Here is a 22567-nt window from a genome sequence, read left to right as displayed (position 1 = left end):
AAGGCATAAACTTGCAGCAGCTTCAAAATATCCAGTTGGTCCCGGAACAATAACATGCTCATTATGTGCATTTATTGTTCCTGGGTTCCCCGCTGTCCAAATCTACCCAGAGTCTCCAATCAAAAAATATTGATAGGAGCAGTGCTAACATGATATGACTGGAGGCAATACAGAGTGACATGACCTGAGGTGATGAGAAGAACACGTGCGGTTTCCTGACCACCCCCTCCACTTTCCTGCCACATATTTTAATGCATATTACATCCCTGCCTTGGCAGTCACAGACAGAGAAGCCAAAAGATATGTATGTATAAAGTTGCGTCCATCAACACCACCAATGGTCCTCCTGGAATGCTGTCAGCTTACAGATTGGCTTGCACCCACTGTCTGTGCACACCACACTCCGTGACTGTGGTTCTAGCTCTAGTTCTACAGGGACAGCAGGGCATCTCCCCAGAACCCAAACAACTTCCACAAAGACCTACTGGAATGCCGGTAGGAAGTAAAAGAGTCATCTGAGTTGGCATTTGCTTCATTAAGAGGGAAAGGCGGCAAAAAGAGGACCAAACTAGATTTTAACCTAGGACCAGAATACAGAGGAAATAAACATTAAAAATAAGCCAAACCTATATATTTGTGGTTGCCAAGGCAGCCATCCAAAGCAGTTGAAATATACCAATTTCTGACCCCAAAACACAAAGGCTCAGAAGCCCACTTTTAAGTAGAGGCTTTGTTTTGTATTCAGAATAATTGTTTATCCTTTATGCAATAACTGAATTTGCAGCAAACTGCATGGAACTATATCTGAACAACACACTAGTGTCCTAAATGTAGGAAATTCTCAATCTATGCTATTTTGTATCCAGAGAATAATTCTATAATTTCCTATATGAATTTTTGATCAACATAGATGTTAGGGAAATGCCTTGCAATTAATAAAAAATGTTTTCTTTTCTTTAAATATAAATAATTGCCTATCTTGTTCAGAGAGCATTCTGTATGCAGATACTTAAATTGTTCACCCAAAATTCATGGACCAAATCCATAGTCAACACTAAGATCCAACTGAACATAATTTAATCATTTGTTGAGGATGAAGAAGCTTATTTTGAGATATTCCTGAAACTCAAGAATTTCATTATGATTTCAACTTGTATTGCATGAAAGAAATGCAAACATAGCAATTGATAGATGACCTAAAAATATTGTACCAATGGGCAGTGTCTGTACCGGCAGTTCGGAGACAGTATTTCCCAAGCAGTCTTCTCACTTCAGAAGTTAAAAAAAAAAAGAACATATTATGAACTCTTCTCACTTCAGGTAGTCTACAAACAAGGAGAGTTACTTCTGGATACATAGTTACCCCATCTATCCTTTAAAGACATACTCCAAAAATCAAAATCAAGACCAACCTGAATTTTAAATCCCATGGTGGTAATCTGGGATAAGACAGGGTTTCCCTTTAGGCTGATGAGTGAGAATTTTTTTCTCCTTAAAAAGAAAATCATTACTGTCTTTTAGGAGAGAGATAAAGGCAAAAGACATAAAGTAATCAACTTAAAATGGATTCTCATCTTTAAAAAAAATGTGCTGGGTCAGCAGAATTACTGAAGAACAGTTATGTGAAATTTAGTTATAAATGAATAAAGAAACCGATAAGATAAAGATATCACATTAATGAAAAAATAATTATTAAATTCCTGTCCTTTTTGATGTTTTCTCTGATAAATTAATATTTCCTTCTTCATAAGATAGTATAATCTCTAGGCAAATTTCCAAAGAAATTAAGAAATAAAATATGATTTGAAGGGAAGAAGGAAAAGAGAGAGAGAGACTGAGACAGAAAATGAAGAAAGGAAAGTTTTAAAAGTGGCATTTTTAGAAGAGCTTCCAAGACTTGAATTAGGTATGGCATTAATTTTTTTCCACCAAGTCTTAGTGTTGGCAGGTTTCTGAAAAAATGCAGGAATTTCATGGATGTGGGAACTGGTGATGGAAAATGCATTATTTCCAACACAACAATTGTTGTACTTGAGAGAAACTATATGGGAAAAAAAATAACACCCTAGAATAAATACAAATGAAATTCATGTATCAAAACCAATACTGTGAAAATAGTTTAAATGTTTCTTGAATTTATATCTAGTCATTAACCTAAATGCAGATTTTAGTTGAAGCCACACTTCTGCCTCATGGTCAGAAGGCCTGAAAACCTGTGGCGTGGAAAATTGGCAGGAAGGAGAATATTGAATTGGTCTCCACGGAAAAACAGATTTTGGCAGCCATAACCTCCTCCCCAGCAGGTCTCTCTCCCCCTCTCTCTTTCTTCCTCCCTGTTTCACTCTTGTCCCAGGAAAGAGGCTGAGGAAAGACCATATATCGGCTACAACAGCAAGCAGTTGTCAATCTGGCCATTCATCGAACAACATTTCTCATTGGCCTTGAATCCTGTGGTTAGGTTAAAGCCCCAAAATTGTTGCAGCCCTAGACTCACCCTCTGAGAGCACAGAGGCCATAAATTTCCATTTCTACTGGCTTTGGTTTCCTTCTCCCCTCAAACAAGAAAGTGGGGTGGGACAACTGCCTCACTCGATGTCCCTGAAAGAAACTGCAATTCACAAATGGAAATGATAAATTCATTCACAGAAATCCCAAAAATCTATTCTTCTCTTTCCCCGACCCCCATCCTGTTTACTCCCCTATTCTGTCTGGTTACCTCAGGGAAAGCAGATATTTCCTGAGTTTTATTTAGTCTAGAGGGCTTCTGCGAAATCATTTCTCCACTCCAGAAGGTCCTAACAGCCCACCTCACCCCTGAAGTTCAGGATCATTCCCTCCTGGGCTAGCCCTAAATCCAGGCTCCATCAAGCTGCCCAACATTTTCCTTGCAGCTTCGTTTCCATCATCCCCCTACCCCAGAGCTTCCTGGGGAATGTTCGCCACGCCCCTCCAGTGGGTTCCAGGCCCCTTTGCATGAGCCAATTGAGGCGAGAACTACCTCCCCACAGTCAATGTTGTGTCCGTGTGCTGTGCCTGTGCCTCTCGGTGGTTTTCACGGTGATCTTTTCTCTCTTTGCAGCTGGTTAATAATCCACTAGCAAGTCAGGCTGCAGCGGCTGCAGCAGCCATGAGCTCCATAGCAAGCTCACAGGCCTTTGGCAATGCCCTCTCCAGTCTTCAGGGGGTCACAGGTCAACTAGTTACTAATGCACAAGGACAGGTGAGTGGGAGATGGGAACAAGAGTGCATTTTTATGGCAGATTGAACTCGGAAAGGAAATGAATTTCTTTTGCATGACAGTGATATGTAACCGCATCTATTCGAGGCAAATAAATAATGTTTACTAGCAATGTCAAGAATAGGAGAAGGGTTGGGAGGTGTTTCTATATTTTAGAAGCAAGATTTTTTTCCTACCTCTAGATTGTCAAAGTTTTGTTTTGTTTTTATCTCTGTACTATGACTCATGTTATCACCTTGTATGAAGAAGTTACTTTGCATTACAGGGGCAGTCTTTCAAAAAAAAAAAGTTACATCTTAAAAATAAAATGTCAGTTTTGCTTTTTTTTACTTTTCACTTAAGGAAAAACTTGGATAATGAGGGAAACTGATCAGTTTCCTTCCATAATTGCTGTGAGATATCAAAATTAGTCTCAACAAAGCCAATTTTTGAATGTATGGGAAGGTGATGAAGAAGTCTTGTAAAAGCAACAAAGAAAAGGGGTGAGTTAGAATGAAGCAAATTGCAAGTCAGCCCCATGGCCCCTGGCCTCCTGCCAATTCCCACGGAAGCCAGGCAACCTCTGGCATGCTTGTTGATTTACTTCAGTATGTCAGGGGTAGTAAACCTTCCTCATATCATGAGAGAGGGTCTGTCCCCTCACACTGCTAATGTGCCAGGTAATGTTCATACAAGATCCTGGAAGAGCTTCAGACGACCCAATAAACCGAAAAGCTGCATAAAAAGCAAACGAGATGAAGCTGATGATGTCGGGGTACCCTCCATCCGAAGGCCTGTCTCAGACCCCAGTGGTTAGGACCCTTGGTTTTCCAGTGTGACTGATCATGAAATCCAAGGGAGAAGGTGCTAGCATTCTCACAAAGACTTTTCCCCCCAGCCTTATTTATTTGCCCAGCAGTGTGTTTGCATACTCCCTGCTTGGCCTGTTCTGTGGAGAGCAGGCATTTCGATGTCTTGAACCCTGTTTTTATTTTACATAAAGAGTAAACAAGGATGCATTATAAGCTAAATCGTCTCTGTCTACGTCCCAGGGAAAAAAAAGCTGACCTTGTTTTATTTCCTGGGCGGGTGCAGGATTGTCCCGTCAGAACCCCGAGGGCTGAACGATGGAGCTTGTCAAAGAGAGGCCCCATGTAATGAATCATCTTATCACAGGTGCACACCGCACATATTAAAGGAGGGTTGTATGAACACTGTGCCCTCTACAGTAACCTTTCAATGTCTGCTTTAACCCTTGTTCCAATCTCTTTTCATCGAAGGATCATTTTATGCAGCCAGCTCTAAATGGAGGCTCTTAAAAGCCTATTAAGATTTCTGGAGGGACGGGGTATTAGAGGAAAAGTTGGTTTTAATATCTATAACTCATACTCACATCAGTTCGCTGCTTCATAGAGCTGTGCCCAGAAATAGGACACCCTGCCTCACTCCTGCCAGGGAGCTGGCCCTTGAGATGTAAATTTTAGGAGTTCAAGATAGAAACCATATCCACCGACAGATATTTCCTCTGATATTTTTGTACCTACATCTAAGTAAAATACACTGATATGCTCCATCACTTGAATACTTGTGATGCAGAAAATCCATTATTATTTAGAAGGAATTATTAGGAGTTTATTCTTCTGATGATTTAAGGGCTGATTACTTTGCCAATTAGATATTCTCAGGGGCTAGAGTTACTACCTTTGCTTTTTTTGGCCTTTGCCACCAAACCCCAGGTATAGTTTTCCCAGCCCATAAGTACCCATTAGAAAATGATCTTCCAAGTAGAAGATTGATTGGTACTGTGCATACATTGAATAAGAGTTGACTTTAAAATATCTTATTTTAGAAACTGTGGTATGATCGTTTATTTGATGTGGTACACAAACCTTAGGAGGAAAAGTGGGAAAAAAAATTACATTCACAGAGAAATCAATAATGCCTACTCATGAAATCTTAAGTTTTAACACATGTGCCCAAGGGGGTCATGTCTTCCACCTAGTGCAGAAAGAGTTCAAGAGTTAAAATACTCAAACTTCCAGTGCATAATTGGCCATATTCATGTAGCGATATGGTTGGTTTTGTTTGTTTTTTGTTTTTTTGATGTTTAGAATATAAACCCGCTTATCTTCCCAGGAAACAGTGCATGTCCTACACCTGTTGGCACAGAGATATTTGTGTGGCCCTGTGAAGTGAGGTGAACAGCCTATGGTCAAATTACACCAAAAAAGATCGGCAAAAATTATGTGTTTTTTGTTTGTGTGTGTGCATATTCCTTTGGCTTAAGTTAACGTGGCACAAAAGGTAGCAATACACTGGAACCAGATTCTTACAATTAGCCTTGCTCAAAATACCATGTAAAGTAGGATTACTCCACCCAGCCCATTTTCAATTTCTTAAAAATCTCCATAGTACTTTCCCAGAAAAGGTACAAAGAGAAAACTCTGAATGTATTTAAAGATTCTTTCACTTGAGTTCTTGACATCAACTATTGTTTACATTTGGAAGTTCACCCAGGAGTAATCACATTATAACCTAAACCTAAGTGTGAAAAGCATGTTTTACTCTACTGATAGTTTGGTGAGGTTAGGTCTGTTGAGAAGGGGTGGGGTGAGATGGGGGTTCTATTATCAGAAATGTTCTGATCCTCCCCTCCTGCTAGATTCTTTTGGCTACCCGGAAACAAAAGACAAGATTCAGTAGTTAAGACTTTGAATTCAGACCTATCGGGGATTGAGTTTAGGCTCCACCTCTTTCTAGTTTTATGATCTTAGAGCCATGACTTAACCTACCTAAGCCATAGTTTCATTCTTAACATTCAAATAGAACCTATATGAGGCAGCCGTGAGACATACCCAGTGTCTCCCAGGGCCCACAGCCTATGCCAGTGGTGCTGTTTTGCAGGGCAAGCAGTCCTAAGGCTGCCTCCTCGGCTGGGCAGATGCCCACCCGACATGGGGAGACATGCCAGAATCTTCCTTCAGGCTCTTGGCCCTCAACTCTCAACAGAAAGAAGTCCCTCCACCTGGGACTTGGCAGTTTTGCTTCCCTATCTTGGCATCTGACTCTGTTTCTATTAACTGGATATGAGTAAATTTAAAGAGATAGGAAATCTCCATATATTGAAGAATTTTATTCCTGCTCCTTTTTCTTTTTCCCAACCAGTAGTTATTATGAGCAAACATGGAGGAAAAACTTCAGTCGTTTTTATAACTTTCTGACCCCACCCATTCGTGTGTCATTAATTCAAAGAACAGACACTATTCAATAGAGTTATGAATTTGAATAGAAATACTGCATTCTAAAGTCATAGAGTAGAGGCCAGGCATGGTGGCTCATGCCTGTAATCCCAGCACTGTGGAAGGCCAAGGCAGGTGGATCGCTTGAGTCCAGGAGTTTGAGACCAGCCTGGACAACATGGCGAAACTCTGTCTCTACAAAAAATATTAGCTGGGTCTGGTGGCAGGTACCTGTAGTCCCAGCTACTTGGGAGGCAGAGGTTGCAGTGAGCCGAGATTGTGCCACTGCACTCCAGCCTGGGTGACAGAGTGAGACCCTGTCTCCAAAATAAATAAATAAAATCATAAAGTACATATCTTACCCAGGGATGTTAAAGTTATATCTTACCCAACTTTACTCTGAGGTGGGAAGGTAGCATGTGTCCTCCTGAAATTAGTAGTCATGAAATTGATCATGACTTTGGCATTGCTGAGAAAAACATCCTAGTTCTCTTTGTTTACTGGATCTGGAAATCATGCAAGTGTGGCAGGTGGGCAATGGATTGGGTTCTAGCTGTGGACTTGTTTGAATTCCAGGTTGGCCCATAACTGGCTCTGTGACCTTGGGCAAATTACTTGAGCTCTCTGAGCCTCTGTTTTGCCAATTATAAAGTAAGGATAATAAAATCTAAGCTCCTAGGTTGTGAAGATTAAATGAAATAATATGTGGGGAAAGCCTACCACAGTGCCTGAGTACACAGGTATTCTCAATAAATGATTGCATAATTATCATCATCATCATTGTTAAGACTTTTGACTCATAGTTTCTGCAAACCTATATTTGATCTGGACATGCAGCAAAAGGCAGTACAGCGTACAAGCAAAAAGAAAGGGTTCTGGAGCCAGACTGCCATACACCAGCTGTGAGACTGGGCAGTTTCCTTATTCAGTGCTTCAATTTCTTCATCTGAAAAATGGAGACAATAATAACACCAGGTCCTAGGATTTAAGTCCTGAGAATGGCATCAGGCACATAATCATCACTCAATAATGCTATCACCCAATAAATGCTACCTATTAATCAAGATGGTATGTGTCTTCAGTTCATAACTGTGCACAAAAACCCATGCTGAAGTCTGTGTATGTGTGAGGAGTTTGAGAATGTGAAAATCTTAGTAGTAGGACATTAAGTTATTTTGAGGAAATCTTACCCTTAGCTTGGATAGATCAGTAGGGAGGAGGGAAAGTGTGAGTGTATATACGTGCTCTTAACACTTATTCAGTGGGTATGTTCAAGATTTGGCAAGTAGATTTACTATCGATTTGTTCAGCTATAGAATTGGCTTCCCTGGTGCCCCTGGCAATATCTCCTTATTGGCGTTATTGCAGAAAAGTAAAAGCAAATGAAATTTTATTTTATACTGGCGCTAAAGAAAGCATTCCACATTTTAACTGAAGCTCAGAATGTTTCCTGATGAAATTAAGTCCTAGACCACTGTGAGATTTTCTTAAGTGGCAGCAAGTAAAGTCAAACACGTTGGTCCTTAAAAAGCCAGTCAAGGGGGGGAAATCAACTAAACATTATTATTTCAAAGTATTAAAAAGAAGGAAAAGTAAAGAGACTTACCTAGTCAGGTTACTCAAGAACGCACATACTATTGTATGACAGCTGAGCAGAGTTGGTTTGGTGAGATTTGGAAGGATTTTCTGGATCAGTGTAGGATAGGGGCTGCCTCCTACAATGACCACAAGGCCATGATGAAAGAAAGGCAATCAAATTGTTCTGACAGTAGCCTATGCATTATGACTTAGAGGATATGCCTTTGATTGTACAAAACCATTGATTGCCACTCAACTCTATTCAAAACTCTGGGCTGGAGAGGGGTGGATGCAGAGGCAGGAACACCACCAGCACCATGGATGTACGCATCAACTGAAAGGCCATCCCAATGTCATCACTTTCAAACATGGTTAAAAATACGTATCTTAGAATTGAAGCAACATGATGTTCAGATGGGGATGTTGCTCTGAGTTGTAATAAGATAAATAACATATCCGGAGAGCAAGAGAGTAGCTAAAAGCATGGACTTTTATTGGAACCCAAACACTGTCACTTCTTAGTTGTGTGGACCTTGGATAAGTTATAAAACTTTTTTCTGGGCCTCTGTTTCCTCATCAGTAAAACAGGAATGATAGGCTTCTCACATATATTTGTTGTGGGGTTAAATGTGGTAGAAAAAGTGCTTGGCACAGTGCCTGATATATGCCATAAGCATTTAATAAATCGTGGCTATTCTCTTAGGATGAAAAACCAGCAATTGACCCTGAACTGTGGGTTGCTAAAGTAATTAGCCCATCGTTTAAATACATGAGAATCTTTTAAAGCAAATCACTACAAAATAAATGAAAATAAAGTTGTAGTAAATGCAAATCTCAGCCAAAGGATTGAGATATAATGAATTTATTCAGTGAGTGTTGAGTCCCTCTCTAGGTTTTATTAGATCTGCCAAGAAGAACTAACAAAGCCATAGCTGAACACATTTGTAAAATTATTTTCAAACCCTGTGGAAAAGAAATATGTGTAATTCTGACCATGTGACTAAATAAATGAGGTGCATTAGAAATATCCTGCCAAAGTCAGTTGATCAGGAGTTTAGGGAGATTCACATACATTACTGTATTTCATTTTAAACAATGAAACATGTCAAATGCATAGAAAATAATTTTTGCAAAACAATACAAAAGGCACTAATGTTTAACCACCTAGATATCAACAATTTTTTCCATATTAGCTTCAGTTTTCTTGCTTTTTTTTTTTTTTTTTTTTTTTTGAGACGGAGTCTCGCTTGTTGCCCAGGCTGGAGTGCAGTGGCGCGATCTCGGCTCACCGCAAGCTCCGCCTCCCAGGTGCACGCCATTCTCCTGCCTCAGCCTCCCGAGTGGCTGGGACTGCAGGCGCCCGCCACCACGCCCGGCTAATTTTTTTTTTTTTTTTTTTTTTTTGTATTTTTTAGTATAGACGGGGTTTCACCGTGTTAGCAAGGATGGTCTCAATCTCCTGACCTCGTGATCCGCCTGCCTCGGCCTCCCAAAGTGCTGGGATTACAGGCGTGAGCCACCGCGCCCGGCCTTCTTGCTTATTTTTAAAAGAAACAGAGGGGTAGGAGCGGCAGGAAGCAGCCACAGGAAAAAAAAAATTAATTAATTAATTAATTTTAAAAAATTTAAGAAAAGAAAGGAACAAAACATGACAGACACAGCTGAAACCGTAGCACCTTCTTCTCCCATTCCCAAAGTGATTGCCATGATAAAATGAACCCTTTCCATGCACGTTCTTCATTTTTACTCCAAAATATTGATTGAAGAAGCAAGATACGAAATAATATGTACAGAATAATACCATTTTTAAATATAAAAAAGGCAATAGAATATATTGTTTCTATATTTTGCATAAATAAGAATCAAACATGTTTTGTTGAAAATTCAGAGTTGGTGTCTGTATGTTTTCTCAAATATTATGAACAGAGCAATCTATTCATATCACGTTGCTTAACTAATGGCTTTGGCCATCTTTTATAAACCAAAAAAAAACTGAAAAAAGCTTGTATTGTCTCATTTGCAATGTCATTATAGGAAATTTTATTTTAAAAGGTGTAAAAATTAAGTCACCTTGTGTGAACTATACTTCAAGTAGCATTTTTTTAAGTCGAATAATATTTCTTAAATCAGCTCTTTCTAGAGACTGGGAAATATACATGTTCATGGAATTAGTAACATTATAGGAATTTTACCCTGACTTCATCTGAGTTATAAAGATAAAACAATAAACAAACTCAATCTTTCTACTAACATATCAGATTTCCCCTTACAGCCCAGTTGAGAGCTTTAGTTCCTCATTTCAGGAGAACCAGTTGCATTAATGCCGTTTTTCCCTAAATGTGCGCTTCAGGAAAATAACGAGCCTCTCAAGATGCCCCACAAACGAAGATCCCCTGGTCCGAGGAGCCGGGCAGCGCCGCGCAGCCGTCTCGCGTGGGACCCACCCGCGGGCGGAGCCAGGCGGCAGGGCTGCCCCACCGAGCTTCACCCCAGCAACCCCTTTAACTTTCTTAACCCTGTTTTCCCCAACCGAACACTTCCTAGAGTTCACGCTGGCAGAGCCCACTTCAAAAAATGCTGCAGGAAGCCATTCACACTCATTCCTATCCACGTTTTTAAAAATGCGAAATAGTGATTTAAATCAGAAAAGAACCTCTTCCAATGGGGATTTCCTTCGCAACCGGGGCTTCGCAGTGATTTCTGTGCTGTTTTGAGGACACACACCTACATAACACGTTTGCAGAGATAAGGGATCTCAAACTGTTCCCAAAAGTCCCAGGGACTCGTAATATGCAAACCGAAGGCAAATGAACGTGGGACGATCCGAGGCGCTCGCTGAAGGGGATCTCCTGCAGTGCCCGGGCAGAGGGGGAGTGGAGGGGGCGGCTGTGGAGTGAAGGGCGGAAGTGTCCTCGCCGTCCTGAGGCCTGGGACCCTCTTGATCGTAAATGGCGCTGTTGAGCCCCGATGCGCAGGGACTCCGCGGGCGGCGGACTTGACAGGAAGCTTTGCTGCGGGGCGGCCCAGCTGCCGACACGCGGGACGTCAGGGCCCCAGCAGAAGCGCCGGGCTGTGCCTCCTTAGGACTGCGGGTGCGGCCCCGCCCAAGGTCGCCCCGCCCTCCATCCTTCTACCCCCCCCCCCCCTTTTCTTAAATGAAAGAGTTATCAATCGCTTTAGGGTTAACTTAAAGAACTGAAAGGAAAGCCCTCTCTGAACTCTTTCTTTCTACCCTCCTTCCCCAGCAAAACTCAGCAGTGCAAGCTGCCATAAAAGGGATGTGCAGGAATACACAGTGAGAAATCTAGTTTGCAGGATTCTCTCTGAAGATTGAGCTAGAGAGGACCAAGGTTTCTCTCACCTAAAGCAGAACTGGGGTGCTGTCGCTTTTCTCACTTCTGGCTGCTGCAGCGTTTTGTTTATCTTTTTAATTTTTTTGTTTGTTTGTTTTTGTTTTTGGAGAGGGAGCTTCACTTTTGTTGCCTAGGCTGGAGTGCAATGGCATAATCTCGGCTCCCTGCAACCTCCACCTCCTGGGTTCAAGCGATTCTCCTGCTTCAGCCTCCCGAGTAGCTGGGATTACAGGCTCACACCACCACGCCCAGCTAATTTTTGTATTTTTAGTAGAGACGGGTTGCACCATGCTGGCCAGGCTGGTCTCGAACTTCTGACCTCAGGCGATCCACCTGCCTCAGCCTCCCAAAATGCTGGGATTACAGGCGTGAGCCACTGCTCCTGCCCCATCTTTTTAATTTTTATCCATGAGTATTTCGTTTTCCGGGGAATTGGGAAATGTTTTCTTGTGGGCTCCTAAATCTAGTCTGTTGGCACATCCTGTCTGTCTAAGGATAGGAGAGGACCAATTAACTAATGAAGCAACCTAAATAACAGCTATAATTCTAAACAGGTACTACATAACAAGATGCCATTTACAAACAGCTCCCTCAGAGCTAGTCTGACATATTAGATCTTTCTTTCATGAGCATAGTTTACATTCCAATTAGTGCCCCCTTATGGCAAAATACTATAACGAATGTTCACATGAATTCTAACTGGGTGCAAAGCTCTTTAACTGGCTTAATTCTTAGAGGAGTGCCAGGCTTTAGCTGAATGTTCCTTTGGGCCAAGTGACTTCTAGAAAAGAACAGTGAAAATAATATCTCCCATGCATTAAGGCTTCACCCTGGGGCTGGTATAATCTATAATCCTAACAGAGCAGTTCATGGTAGGTTTGACTATCTCAGTTGCACAAATGAGCAAACTCTCAAGACATAAGGGTTAAGTGACTCCCTGGGATAACATCTTCTGGAAGTGGCAGAACTGAGATTTGCGTTCCAAGTCCATTCCCATCCTTCCATATCACCCTGATTTTCTCAGGTTCAGAGACCTGGTTCATTTCCTGGCTGTTCCATAGACATGTCACAAACTCCAGAACCTTCATTTCTCCATCTGCAAATGGGAATTGTAATTCTTGCTCTGTCAACCTCACAGAGTTCTCTTGAAGGCATACACACACACACACACACACACACACACACACACACACGAAAACTGTAAAGAGATGTAAACCTTACCGAATAAATACAGGATATTTTAACTGGTATTCATACTATGATTATTTTTGCTAATCAAAGAAACTGGACAGGTAGTGTCAGGGAATTGTCTAAAGCAATGAGACATTCTTGAAAAGTCTGTATCAGATCTCCACTTCCTGCCAGAGAAAATCGCCTTAAGGTGTCCATAGGTGTCCCGCCTTCCAGTGAGGCAACCTAGCAATGAGGAAAGAAATGCATGGTGAGTGCTTCGTATGGGCACTCATCAAATGAGCCTTTCAGAGCTCAATAGAAAACCCTATCCCAGTGAATCTTCTGTTGTGCTGAAGATTGCAGCTGAAGATTGTTGTCCCACGCAGCACAGTGATGTTAGAATTGATTGAGCTCCTAATGTGGCAAGACCCCACACATTTCTAGATCCACCCAGAATGAGGTAAACCCTTCCAAAGAAAAAGAGAAATATCGAATGCTGTATTTTGAGTCTTCTTACTCTGTGAGATTGATAGAGCAAGAATTACAAAAATTCTTTTGAGTCTAAGACACCACTAATTTTAAATTACACTTAAAGTCATACCACTGATTTTTGGAGGGGAGGAAAGAAAATACCACACTTAACAAATATATCGATTGTTAGAAGTAGCCTAATTTCAAAAATGTTAAAAATGTAAAAAAAAAAAAAAAGAAGTGATCATTGAAATGTTATAATTGAGGGGGATACTATAATTGAGGAAATATGTTATTTATATCCTGAACCAATTTCAGTATCAATAAGACCATACAATGGGCTGTTGATGATGGCTCCTTTTTAGTATTTAACAAAAAGTCAGGGATGGGAGTGGAAGCCATTTATATCTCAGCTTTTCCAACTATAGAATGAAAATTAAACTTGATTTGAGTAGAAGGAGGGCGGACAAGAAAAGGAGGAAGTGCTGAATTTTGATTTAGCATCCTAGAACAACATCAGCTCCATCTGCAAACTATGTTTATAGTTAAGATGAGCATTATCAGAGAGGAGAAAACATTAAATTCACATGTGAGCAACATTAAACTTTCAAATTCAGTATATCATTTACCACACCATATGCCCAATAATGCACCCAACTTCCTTGTTGGCCTGTGAGTTGTTGACATGATGAATGCTCTTAAAGATGTCATCAACTCACAGAGCCAATAAGAAAGAAATGAGAAATAAATCAGAGTTAGGTAGGAATGGAAAAGTCACAACTCACAACAGTGAGAGGAGCCAGACTAAGTTCAAATGAAGGCCTTTGAATGATCCAATTGAATTTCGTGCACTAGCTATTACTCCAAATTGCCATTTTTCTCATCAACTAAGCTTTCCTACCTGTATAACTAACAATATAAATAGATCCTGAGAAGATGTCATCAGGTGGAGGGTTCAGAATACTACAGTGAAGTCAAGATGTGACGCAGCTTTATATTTGTAAGTAAATGCTATTAATCAAACAACACACAGATACACAAACAGGAAAAAAATTTTGCACACTCCCTAGATGAGATACTGGCCAATAGATACAATAAACCAATCTCCTTAGAGTAACAGAGATGGACAGTGCAAATGTCCATGTACTCACATGAAAGGTGGCCCAGGATAAAGAATATGGACTTTCAAATCAGACAAATCTGAATCCTGACTTCATCTGCAAGCAGCTCTGCACCCCCTGGCAAGATATTTAATCTTCCTCAGCTAAAGTTATCTCTTCCATGAAATGACACCAATATATTCCTCTCAAGTTTGTTAGGAGGATTAGTATTAATAGCAATAATACATTAATATGTTGCTGCCACTAATTGAGCACTATTCACGTGCCAAGCAGCTATTTATGCTCCAAGCACTTGATATATTCCTTTATCTTTCCTACCACACACAATATACTTTATTCCCATTATACACATTAAGAAACTTCCAATATCACCCAACTACAAATGGCTGGATTCAAACTCAGTTATGTCTAATAGAGATTGCTTTTAATCACTGTACTGTAATGATAATTTAAAGCATTGTGTTTTGTTCACTGCAGCTAGAACCAAGTGGCTAGAACGGCATCTGGCACATAAAGACCATAAATACAGTAATAAAATCTGTGGCCTGAATGGAGTATTTCATATATGCTAATATGCTATTCAATAAACATTTTTGCATAAATTCGTCATTTCATTTCATTTCATTTCATTCTCACAATGATTTTGCACTATCATCTCTAATTTAAAGCTAAGGAATTGAAGGCTCAGAAAAGTTAAACAGGTCAGGCACGGTGGCTCACGCTTGTAATCCCAGCATTTTGGGAGGCTGAGGCAGGCAGATCACTTCAGGTCAGGAATTCGAGACCAGCCTGGCCAACATTGTGAAACCGTGTCTCTACTAAAAACACAAAAATTAGCCAGGTATAGAGGCAGGCACCTGTAGTCCCAGCTACTTGGGAGGCTGAGGCAAGAGAATCGCTTGAACCCAGGAGGCGGAGGTTGCAGTGAGCTGAGATCGCACCATTGCACTCCAGCCTGGGTGACAGAGTGAGACTCTGTCTCAAAAAAAAAAAAAGAAAGAAAAGTTAACCAACTTTCCAGAGCCATACAGTAAACGATAGAGCCTGGATTTGAGCCCAGATCTGGCTGCTTTGAAGCCCAGCTTTCCTCTGAAGCAAAGCTGCTTTCAGCATAACATGTATAAGTGCCTGATACAGTGCCTGCCATATAGTAGTCATTTCATAAATATAGTGCTCTCTTCATGTATATATATATATTTTTTTAACCCACTCAGGGTGGCTGATCTAAAGTAGAGTCTGTTTGGGTTCTTGTTTGTTTTTTGGGACTGAATCTCACTCTGTCCCCCAGGTTGCAGTGCAGTGTCACCATCTCTGCTCACTGCAACCTCTGCCTCCTGGGTTCAAGCAATTCTCCTGCCTCAGTCTCCTGAGTAGCTGGGATTACAGGCACGCACCATCACGGCCCACTAATTTTCGTATTTTTTAGTAGAGATGGAGTTTCACCACGTTGGCTAGGCTGGTCTCGAACTCCTGACCTCAAGTGATCCTCCCACCTCAGCCTCTCAAAGTGCTGGGGTTACAGGAGTGAGCCACCGTGCCTGGCCTAAAGTAGGGACTGTTTAATATATCGAAGTTTTATGTGGATATGCTTTAAAGTGGGTCCTCCAGCATTACTATATCTGACGAAAATGGCAATTGTTTATTTAGTTAACTCACTTCAATTGTTTTAACAGCTAACATTTTGGGGTTGTTGTAAATAGTAAAATTAACAAAGGATGTTAAATCCTTGGCACTCACATCTGTCTTGAAACCCATGGTCCCACCAGCATGCAGAGAAGACCCATTTGATGATTTTGAGTCAGCTGTCCACACATTAGTGACCAGGTAAGCTGGACAAGCTTGTTTTCTTCAGATTAGCAGCAGCAGCAACAGGCTAGATGATGCCTAGTTTGCCTCTATGACATGACTATATGGCTTCTAGACATAATAGCATTCACTTTTCTCCATAACAAAATGTTGTACTTTATTTAATCAAAAGGCAGGGTCACAGAGATATTACCTGCTAGGCTCATTTAACAACTGTTGATTTCCTCTGATGGTCTAGAATGAAAACATTCCCATCTGCCTTCAGTAAATCTGCAAGTAATGTCAGCAAACTATCCTAGATAACCAAAAGGAAGGAGCAAATAACATGGACAAAACCAAAAATCTGTTTTAAATTCACATGGAATTTGAAGATTTTCTTGCAAGTTTTTAATAGAAGCCTTCTTAATATGAGGATCTTCTCAGTATTATTGGGTTATAAAAGAACTATTTAGGATTTTTAATACAAAGGATAACATTATTGAAAGAAAGAATTTTTATGTTTAAAAGGTGATACACAAATTCCTTAAATGAACACAAAAGGAAATGACATAGTGTGCTACTCCAGACTTTGAGAATTCAATTTGATTTCTGAGACTATAAAATCATACACAGTTCTAAATATTTGAAAAGTAGAGTTTCTGCCCCTCTAAGCTCACATGGAGATAAGGCAGTAGAAATGGGAATAGTGTCTGTGGTTTTGCACATCTAGACTGGTTCCTGAAATCCAGAACCTAGGTGAATCAGAAAGTACTAAAAACTTACCCTCTCAGAAACCAAATACAATAGTACAAACATTGCTTAAAATGCTCCAATTTTTTTAGCAAAGTTAAATAGATTTTTTTTAATTCTGAGTTATGGATTAAGTTAATGGTTTTGTAGCTAAACATGTCAATGGATCTTTGATGTAAGTATCACTATTCCAGCTTTTCCATTACTTAATAATATGTATGGCTAGTCTGTGAATGATATCATCTGGCAAGGCTGTGAGACATGTTCCTGACAAGGCTGTACTTCAAAACTAACTTTTGAAATTAAAAATGCCAAAATTCATGCTATCAGCATAAATTATAAATTATTGAGCTTAAAACAGGACAGTCAGAAAATCATTACATTTATTGATTGGTTTATTAGCAATAATAAATCATATTTCACCAGGACCAAATTTGAAGTGCCTTCCAAATACTCTTTTTCTGAGGGACATTTAAAGTAGGAATTAGAAAACTATGAGAAACCACAATTGGAAGAGTATATCCAGCCCTCTTTGCATACATCTATCAAAAACTGCCTAATTATTAGGGATAAGGCTGCAGATTGGTCACCTATGAAACTGGGGATGCAATTTTACGAGAAAAACTCATCAGCATAATTCTAATGAGCTATGGTCTTTGTTGTGAGAAATGAGAAAGTCTGTGGTCTCACCCTAAAGAACATTAAAAAAAAATTACTAACAGGAAATTGAAAAAGTAATATATGTTTGAGTGATGAGGACAACTTTTTTCTGATTGAATAGATAGATAAATATTGCAAACTACATTTAATTTTGCCACAACAATGGATATTCTCTTCACAGAAAGCATATGAATCATCTTGGACTCATGAAACTGAGTGGTGATAAACAGATGCATCTTTAATGGCACTTGGCATGCTTCGTTCCCCACCCTCTTTTTTCTCACAGGCTTGTTTTTTTGTTTATCCTAATTTAAATTCAGCTTTACAGCTTGTATGTGCTCACTGGGTATAAACACAGCACAAAGGGATGCTAAATTTGTACAGTCTTTTCTTAAAGCAATTGCCAAATATTTTCTTAACCAATTCCTATTGCTCCAAAAAACTTGGAATATTGGAGATCACTGGTCCAAATTTAGGGTTTTGTTGTTGTTGTTTGTTTGTTTGTTTGTTTGCTACCACTGCTGTAGCTCTTTTTTTTCTCATTTGGGTAGAAAAATAATATAAACATCTCATAGGTCCAGTGGTTTATTTAGGAATGTTTACTAAAGCTTCTAAGGACCAAAGCTGAGTGAAACTAACAGGTGTTCTCCCAAGCAATAAATAACTTTAATCTGATTTAGTCACTTAATCTGGCATCAGCAGGCAGAAGCAGAAATTATTCTGCAAATTCTAGATATTTTTGCTGGTATTAAAACGTAAAGTTTTAGGCAAAGCCATATAAAGGCTCACGAAGTTGGTCTTTCTGCAAAATGATGGCTTCACCACAGTTGTGCCTCTCTTTTAAGGGGGAAAAAATGTTTTAGCAATTTGACAGTGTTGGCAGCTACCAAGAAAATGAAAAGAAACCATAGTTTAATTTGTAGTCACTGGGGAAGAAAGGAAAGAATGATGAAAAGAAATGTTTTCCAGTTTATCCATAAAAATTTATCTTTGTTTTCTAGTACCTGGAACATTCTTAAACTTTCTAGTGGACAAATATAATCAAAATGTAAAACCACTAAGAAGAATTGGAAATTGAAGCATTAGATCATATTTACAAATGTATTCATTTCCTCCCACTGAATAAGTAATATTCAAATAAATAAATAAGTGAAGAAAAAAGAATAAGTAATGTAAGATGCTAGAAATGGAAACCAAGGCCACAGTGGCTTGAAGGAATTCATTTTTATGCGATATCTCATGTGCCCTTGTTATAAATAACTGTGGGTGAAAATGTCCATTCACTTTTATTCAAATTAGAATTCTACAGATAGGAAAATTAAAATATATCCATAGATGGGAACTTTTTGGGAGCGTGATGGAGCTGTGCCATTGTTTACAAGTAAGAAATGCATAGGATCCTTGTGATGGACTCAAGATGTGCAGAGGTTATGACTGTGGTGTGGCCACTGAGGAGGAGCACTGTGCTATGCAAAGTTGAGGTCATTTTCCACCGTGTGCCTGCCATGCCTACTATCCAGTGGGAAATCAGTGGCTTCAATTTATGTCCTTAGAGACCAGAAGTCCCAGTAGATCGACTTCCCACCTACCCCCCATAAAGTAACTCAGTCCGGATTGTTACCTGACTTACATAGGCATTTTGGTCATTTTCCTTCCTACAGAGTGGCTTTAAAATGAAATTTAGAATAGTCAGATATTTCTCGGACTCTCAAGATCTAGAAAACTGCCTGACAGTGCCATCAACAATGGTGCAGCACCATCATCTTCCCAAAAAGTTCCCATCTATGGATATATTTTAATTTCCATATCTGTAGAATTCTAATTAGAATAAAAATGAATAGACATTTCCATCCACAGAATAAGGTCATATTTCAACAAAGGGTGAACTCGGCTGTCCAGCAACAAACACATCTGAGCATGTAACTGGTTTTCAAAAGGAGAAACTTTGGGAGATCACCTAAAGTCATTGACAGTTGCAGCAGTTTCCAGGAGGAGAAAAGAACCTATTGAACTCTTGTCAACAGTGTGGGTTTCATTTTTATGTAAATTGCACCATCTTGACTGTCCTGCCTACAGGGAGCCTAGGTTTTCTTCTCCACTGGTAGGTTGCTGGTGCCTTAAGAGAGGATTTACAGAATATTCCTACTAATCCAAAAGAGAGTGTTTACACAAATTCAGATGGCTGGGTAACATCCTGGTCTTCTATAGTGGGAACTAGTACAACGTGGTATGCCCTGCCCCCATGCCAGGCACACAGGAGGCCCTCAGAAAGGATTTGCTGAGTGAGTGAGTGAGTGAGTGAGTGAGTGATGAATTTGTACATGAGCAAATGCATGAATAAAACAACCTCTTAGTTTTGAAGCCATCACAGAATAAAGCAGAGGGGTTCTGCCAGTGAAAATTCTACCACTGTCTATATTGGCATATGTTTAATATGTAATTATTAATATTTGTACAAACGTAACCAAGTTTATATACTTAAGGCTTCGAGTATATGTTAACCATAAGCAATACATTTCCCAGGAGAAGACAGGCATGAAACAAAATGGCAAGTTCTCTGTCCATTTCCAAAAAGATGCCTGAAATCCCACTTTGCTTGCCCAAACAGAATTGCATATAGTGCTGAGCATCTTGCTTATCTGCCCCTTTCTGGGAGAACTACTTTGTATCCCTAAGTATTTCCCCTTAGTTACAGAGAAGGCCAGTCAACGTTGATTCCAACATCATGCCTGTCTTGGTCTGTTCTGGCTGCTATAACAGAATATGATAGACTGGATGGCTTACAAACAACAGAAATATATTTTTCATAGTTCTGGAGGCTGAGAAATTCAAGATCACAGTGCCAGCAGATTCAGTGTTCAGTGAGGACCCGCTTCCTGGTCACAGACAGCTATCTTCTTGCTGTGTCCTTACATAATGGAAGGGACCAGGGAACTCTCTGGGGTCTCTTTTATATGGACACTAATCCCATTTGACCTAATCACTTTCCAAAGGCCTCACTTCAAATACCATTACATTGGACTTCAGGTTTCAACATGTGAAGTTTGGGGGAACATAAATCTTCAGTCCATAGCAATGCCCAGCTGAACCTTGACAATAGCTGGAGATAACATTTTGCACAATTGACTCCCCATCTCCTGTTTTCATCGTCCTACTTTCTAGTTGAGTAAAAAGTATTCAGAGCAGGAGAAGGAAAAAAGTACCATAGGGAAATCAATTAGCCTTAAGTAATCCAGAACTTTCCAGTATGCATTTCATTATGCCGATATATAATTCAGATATAATTTTAAAACGTGTTCGTGGCAGGCACCTACACTGTGTTCAAAAAAAATGATACATTTCCTAGACACCAATTGCTGCCCACCAATCACTCCAGGAATAGACCACGAGGGTGGTTACAATGACTCCTCACTTAATTCTCATCTCAATGTAATATAATCTTGTGTAAATTTAATTTACTCTTTTGATTATATTCAGGATAAAATCCTTTTTCTATCAATGTTTCCTAAAGCTCAAGTGGAAACCCAGATAAAAGAGAACATGGCAAATCTCATAATTACAGTAAAATATGTAACCCCAGATATTATGCTGCATCTTAAAATTAAAAATTTGAGGAAAAACAAGCACACACACACACACAAAAAAAAACACAACACCTGCCTCCAGAGTGTGGAGTGTGCCAGATTCAGTTGTAGTATTATCGTAGTAGGAACTGTCAACTGTTCAGAATGGGGCCGAGGCTGCTAACTTTATTTTGCCAAAGGACCTGAGAAATATTCAAGTCCAATAAGAATGATCATTGTATCCACTGAGTTGACTCCTACCTGGGAGACCTGTCAGTTCCCTGAGATGTGGAATTTCTTCTGCGAGGTTTGCTGCTCATGGGCTGCATAACTAGGGTTCAGGCCACACTCTATACGCAAATTATTCCCATAAAGCACTTTCGGAATTGGCATTATTCATCCTGTCTTACATCATTAAGATCTAATAGAATCTCTTCTCCCTGCTTCATCATTTGTAATTGGAAAACAGAGGCAGACATACTAGATTTCTTCTTCCCCAATAACTACACAAACAAAAGACTGTTCAAGAGCATGTTTGGGAGTTTGGTGTTTAATTAAACATAATAGAGGAAATGAAGAGCCACAAAAGCACATCTTTGTTATACCTTGTAAATATTTCTGGTTACTAATGGGAATAACCTTGCTAACCTGTCAATGACCATGTCAAAACTTCTCCTGACTCTTCTGACCTTTTTTTAGATATCATAACTATTGTCCCTGTTGGTAGGCATTGACTGTTCCTGTTGTAAGTTTAAGGTTTCAAAATCTTCAGAGGAACTTCAGCAACTAATGCATTCGAATAGTATACATGTTTAAGTCAGCTGAAACTTCAACAATCAGTATTATAAATAGCAGCCGCTACCTCTCAGAAATAAACCAAATTCATAGTTTATGGGAAAATATATTCTGCTCACAATTTAAAATGCTGTACCTCTGCTAGCTTCTTAAATTATCTCTTCTCTCTTTTCCCTTGTCTCCTTCTTGCCTTCATTTCTCCTCTTTTTTTCAAGCATTCTTAGTTGACAAAGTCCTGATGCTCATTATGACTCATAAAATGTCTTTTCTGTGTATTATTGGCCTTAATATTTGAGAGCAAGGCAGCCTCTTTCAGCCTTCTCAATGGTGATGTTCCTCTGTCCTGGAACGAAAGCTCAGCGGCTTCTTGCTTCTTGACTTCTCTGGGCATCTCAGGTAACACAGTCTTGTATAGCCACTTTAAATTGCAAATAAGATGTCCAGTTCCCTGACAACAGTCCCAACTGCAACCCTAACTTAAAACGCCATTAGCAGCCGCAACTGGGGCCTCCTTCCTGCTGCTTGCTGCTGTGGGAAAGGGTAGCCGGCCCCTCCTGCTCTCCCTGTTGGAATGGTTCCCATCCTGCTCCAGCTTGCTAGTGATGCTCTCGACCAGTCAGGTTGAGGTGAGGAAAGGAGATACCAGTGGATAAGAAGAGCAGAAGGCTTCCTGTTCTCTGGACCAGCCAATGGCTCAGGCCAACTCTTGGGGGCACTTTCATGAGTTATTTTGAGGCCCAGCTGGGACCTTTCATTGTTATTGGCACCATGTTTTCTTCCAGCTGCCCCCTTCCTGCTCCGAGCTTGGTTTTCTCCAGATCTACTCTTCAAAGCCCTCTCTGGTGTTGTCCCAGTGCCCATT

The 22567-nt window shown here is 40.0% G+C and overlaps 1 protein-coding gene across 2 annotated transcripts in view; it reads left to right on the top strand.

Annotated features, from left to right (window-relative positions):
* The window catches only part of POU6F2 (POU class 6 homeobox 2), a 434029-nt gene that overhangs the window by 368580 nt on the left and 42882 nt on the right, over window positions 1-22567 (top strand). Inside the window, exon 6 of one of the 2 annotated variants that reach the window (XM_054560567.2) lies at window positions 3080-3220. The exons of the other annotated variant lie outside the window; for it this stretch is intronic. Within the exon in view, the coding sequence (XP_054416542.1) occupies window positions 3080-3220 (141 nt within the window). The remainder of the gene's footprint in view (window positions 1-3079; window positions 3221-22567) is intronic. 2 annotated transcript variants of the gene reach the window in all.

This window comes from Pongo abelii, chromosome 6, assembly GCF_028885655.2.
Source record: "Pongo abelii isolate AG06213 chromosome 6, NHGRI_mPonAbe1-v2.0_pri, whole genome shotgun sequence".
Taxonomy (NCBI): domain Eukaryota; kingdom Metazoa; phylum Chordata; class Mammalia; order Primates; family Hominidae; genus Pongo; species Pongo abelii.
This window is presented reverse-complemented; position numbering and strand designations above follow the sequence as displayed.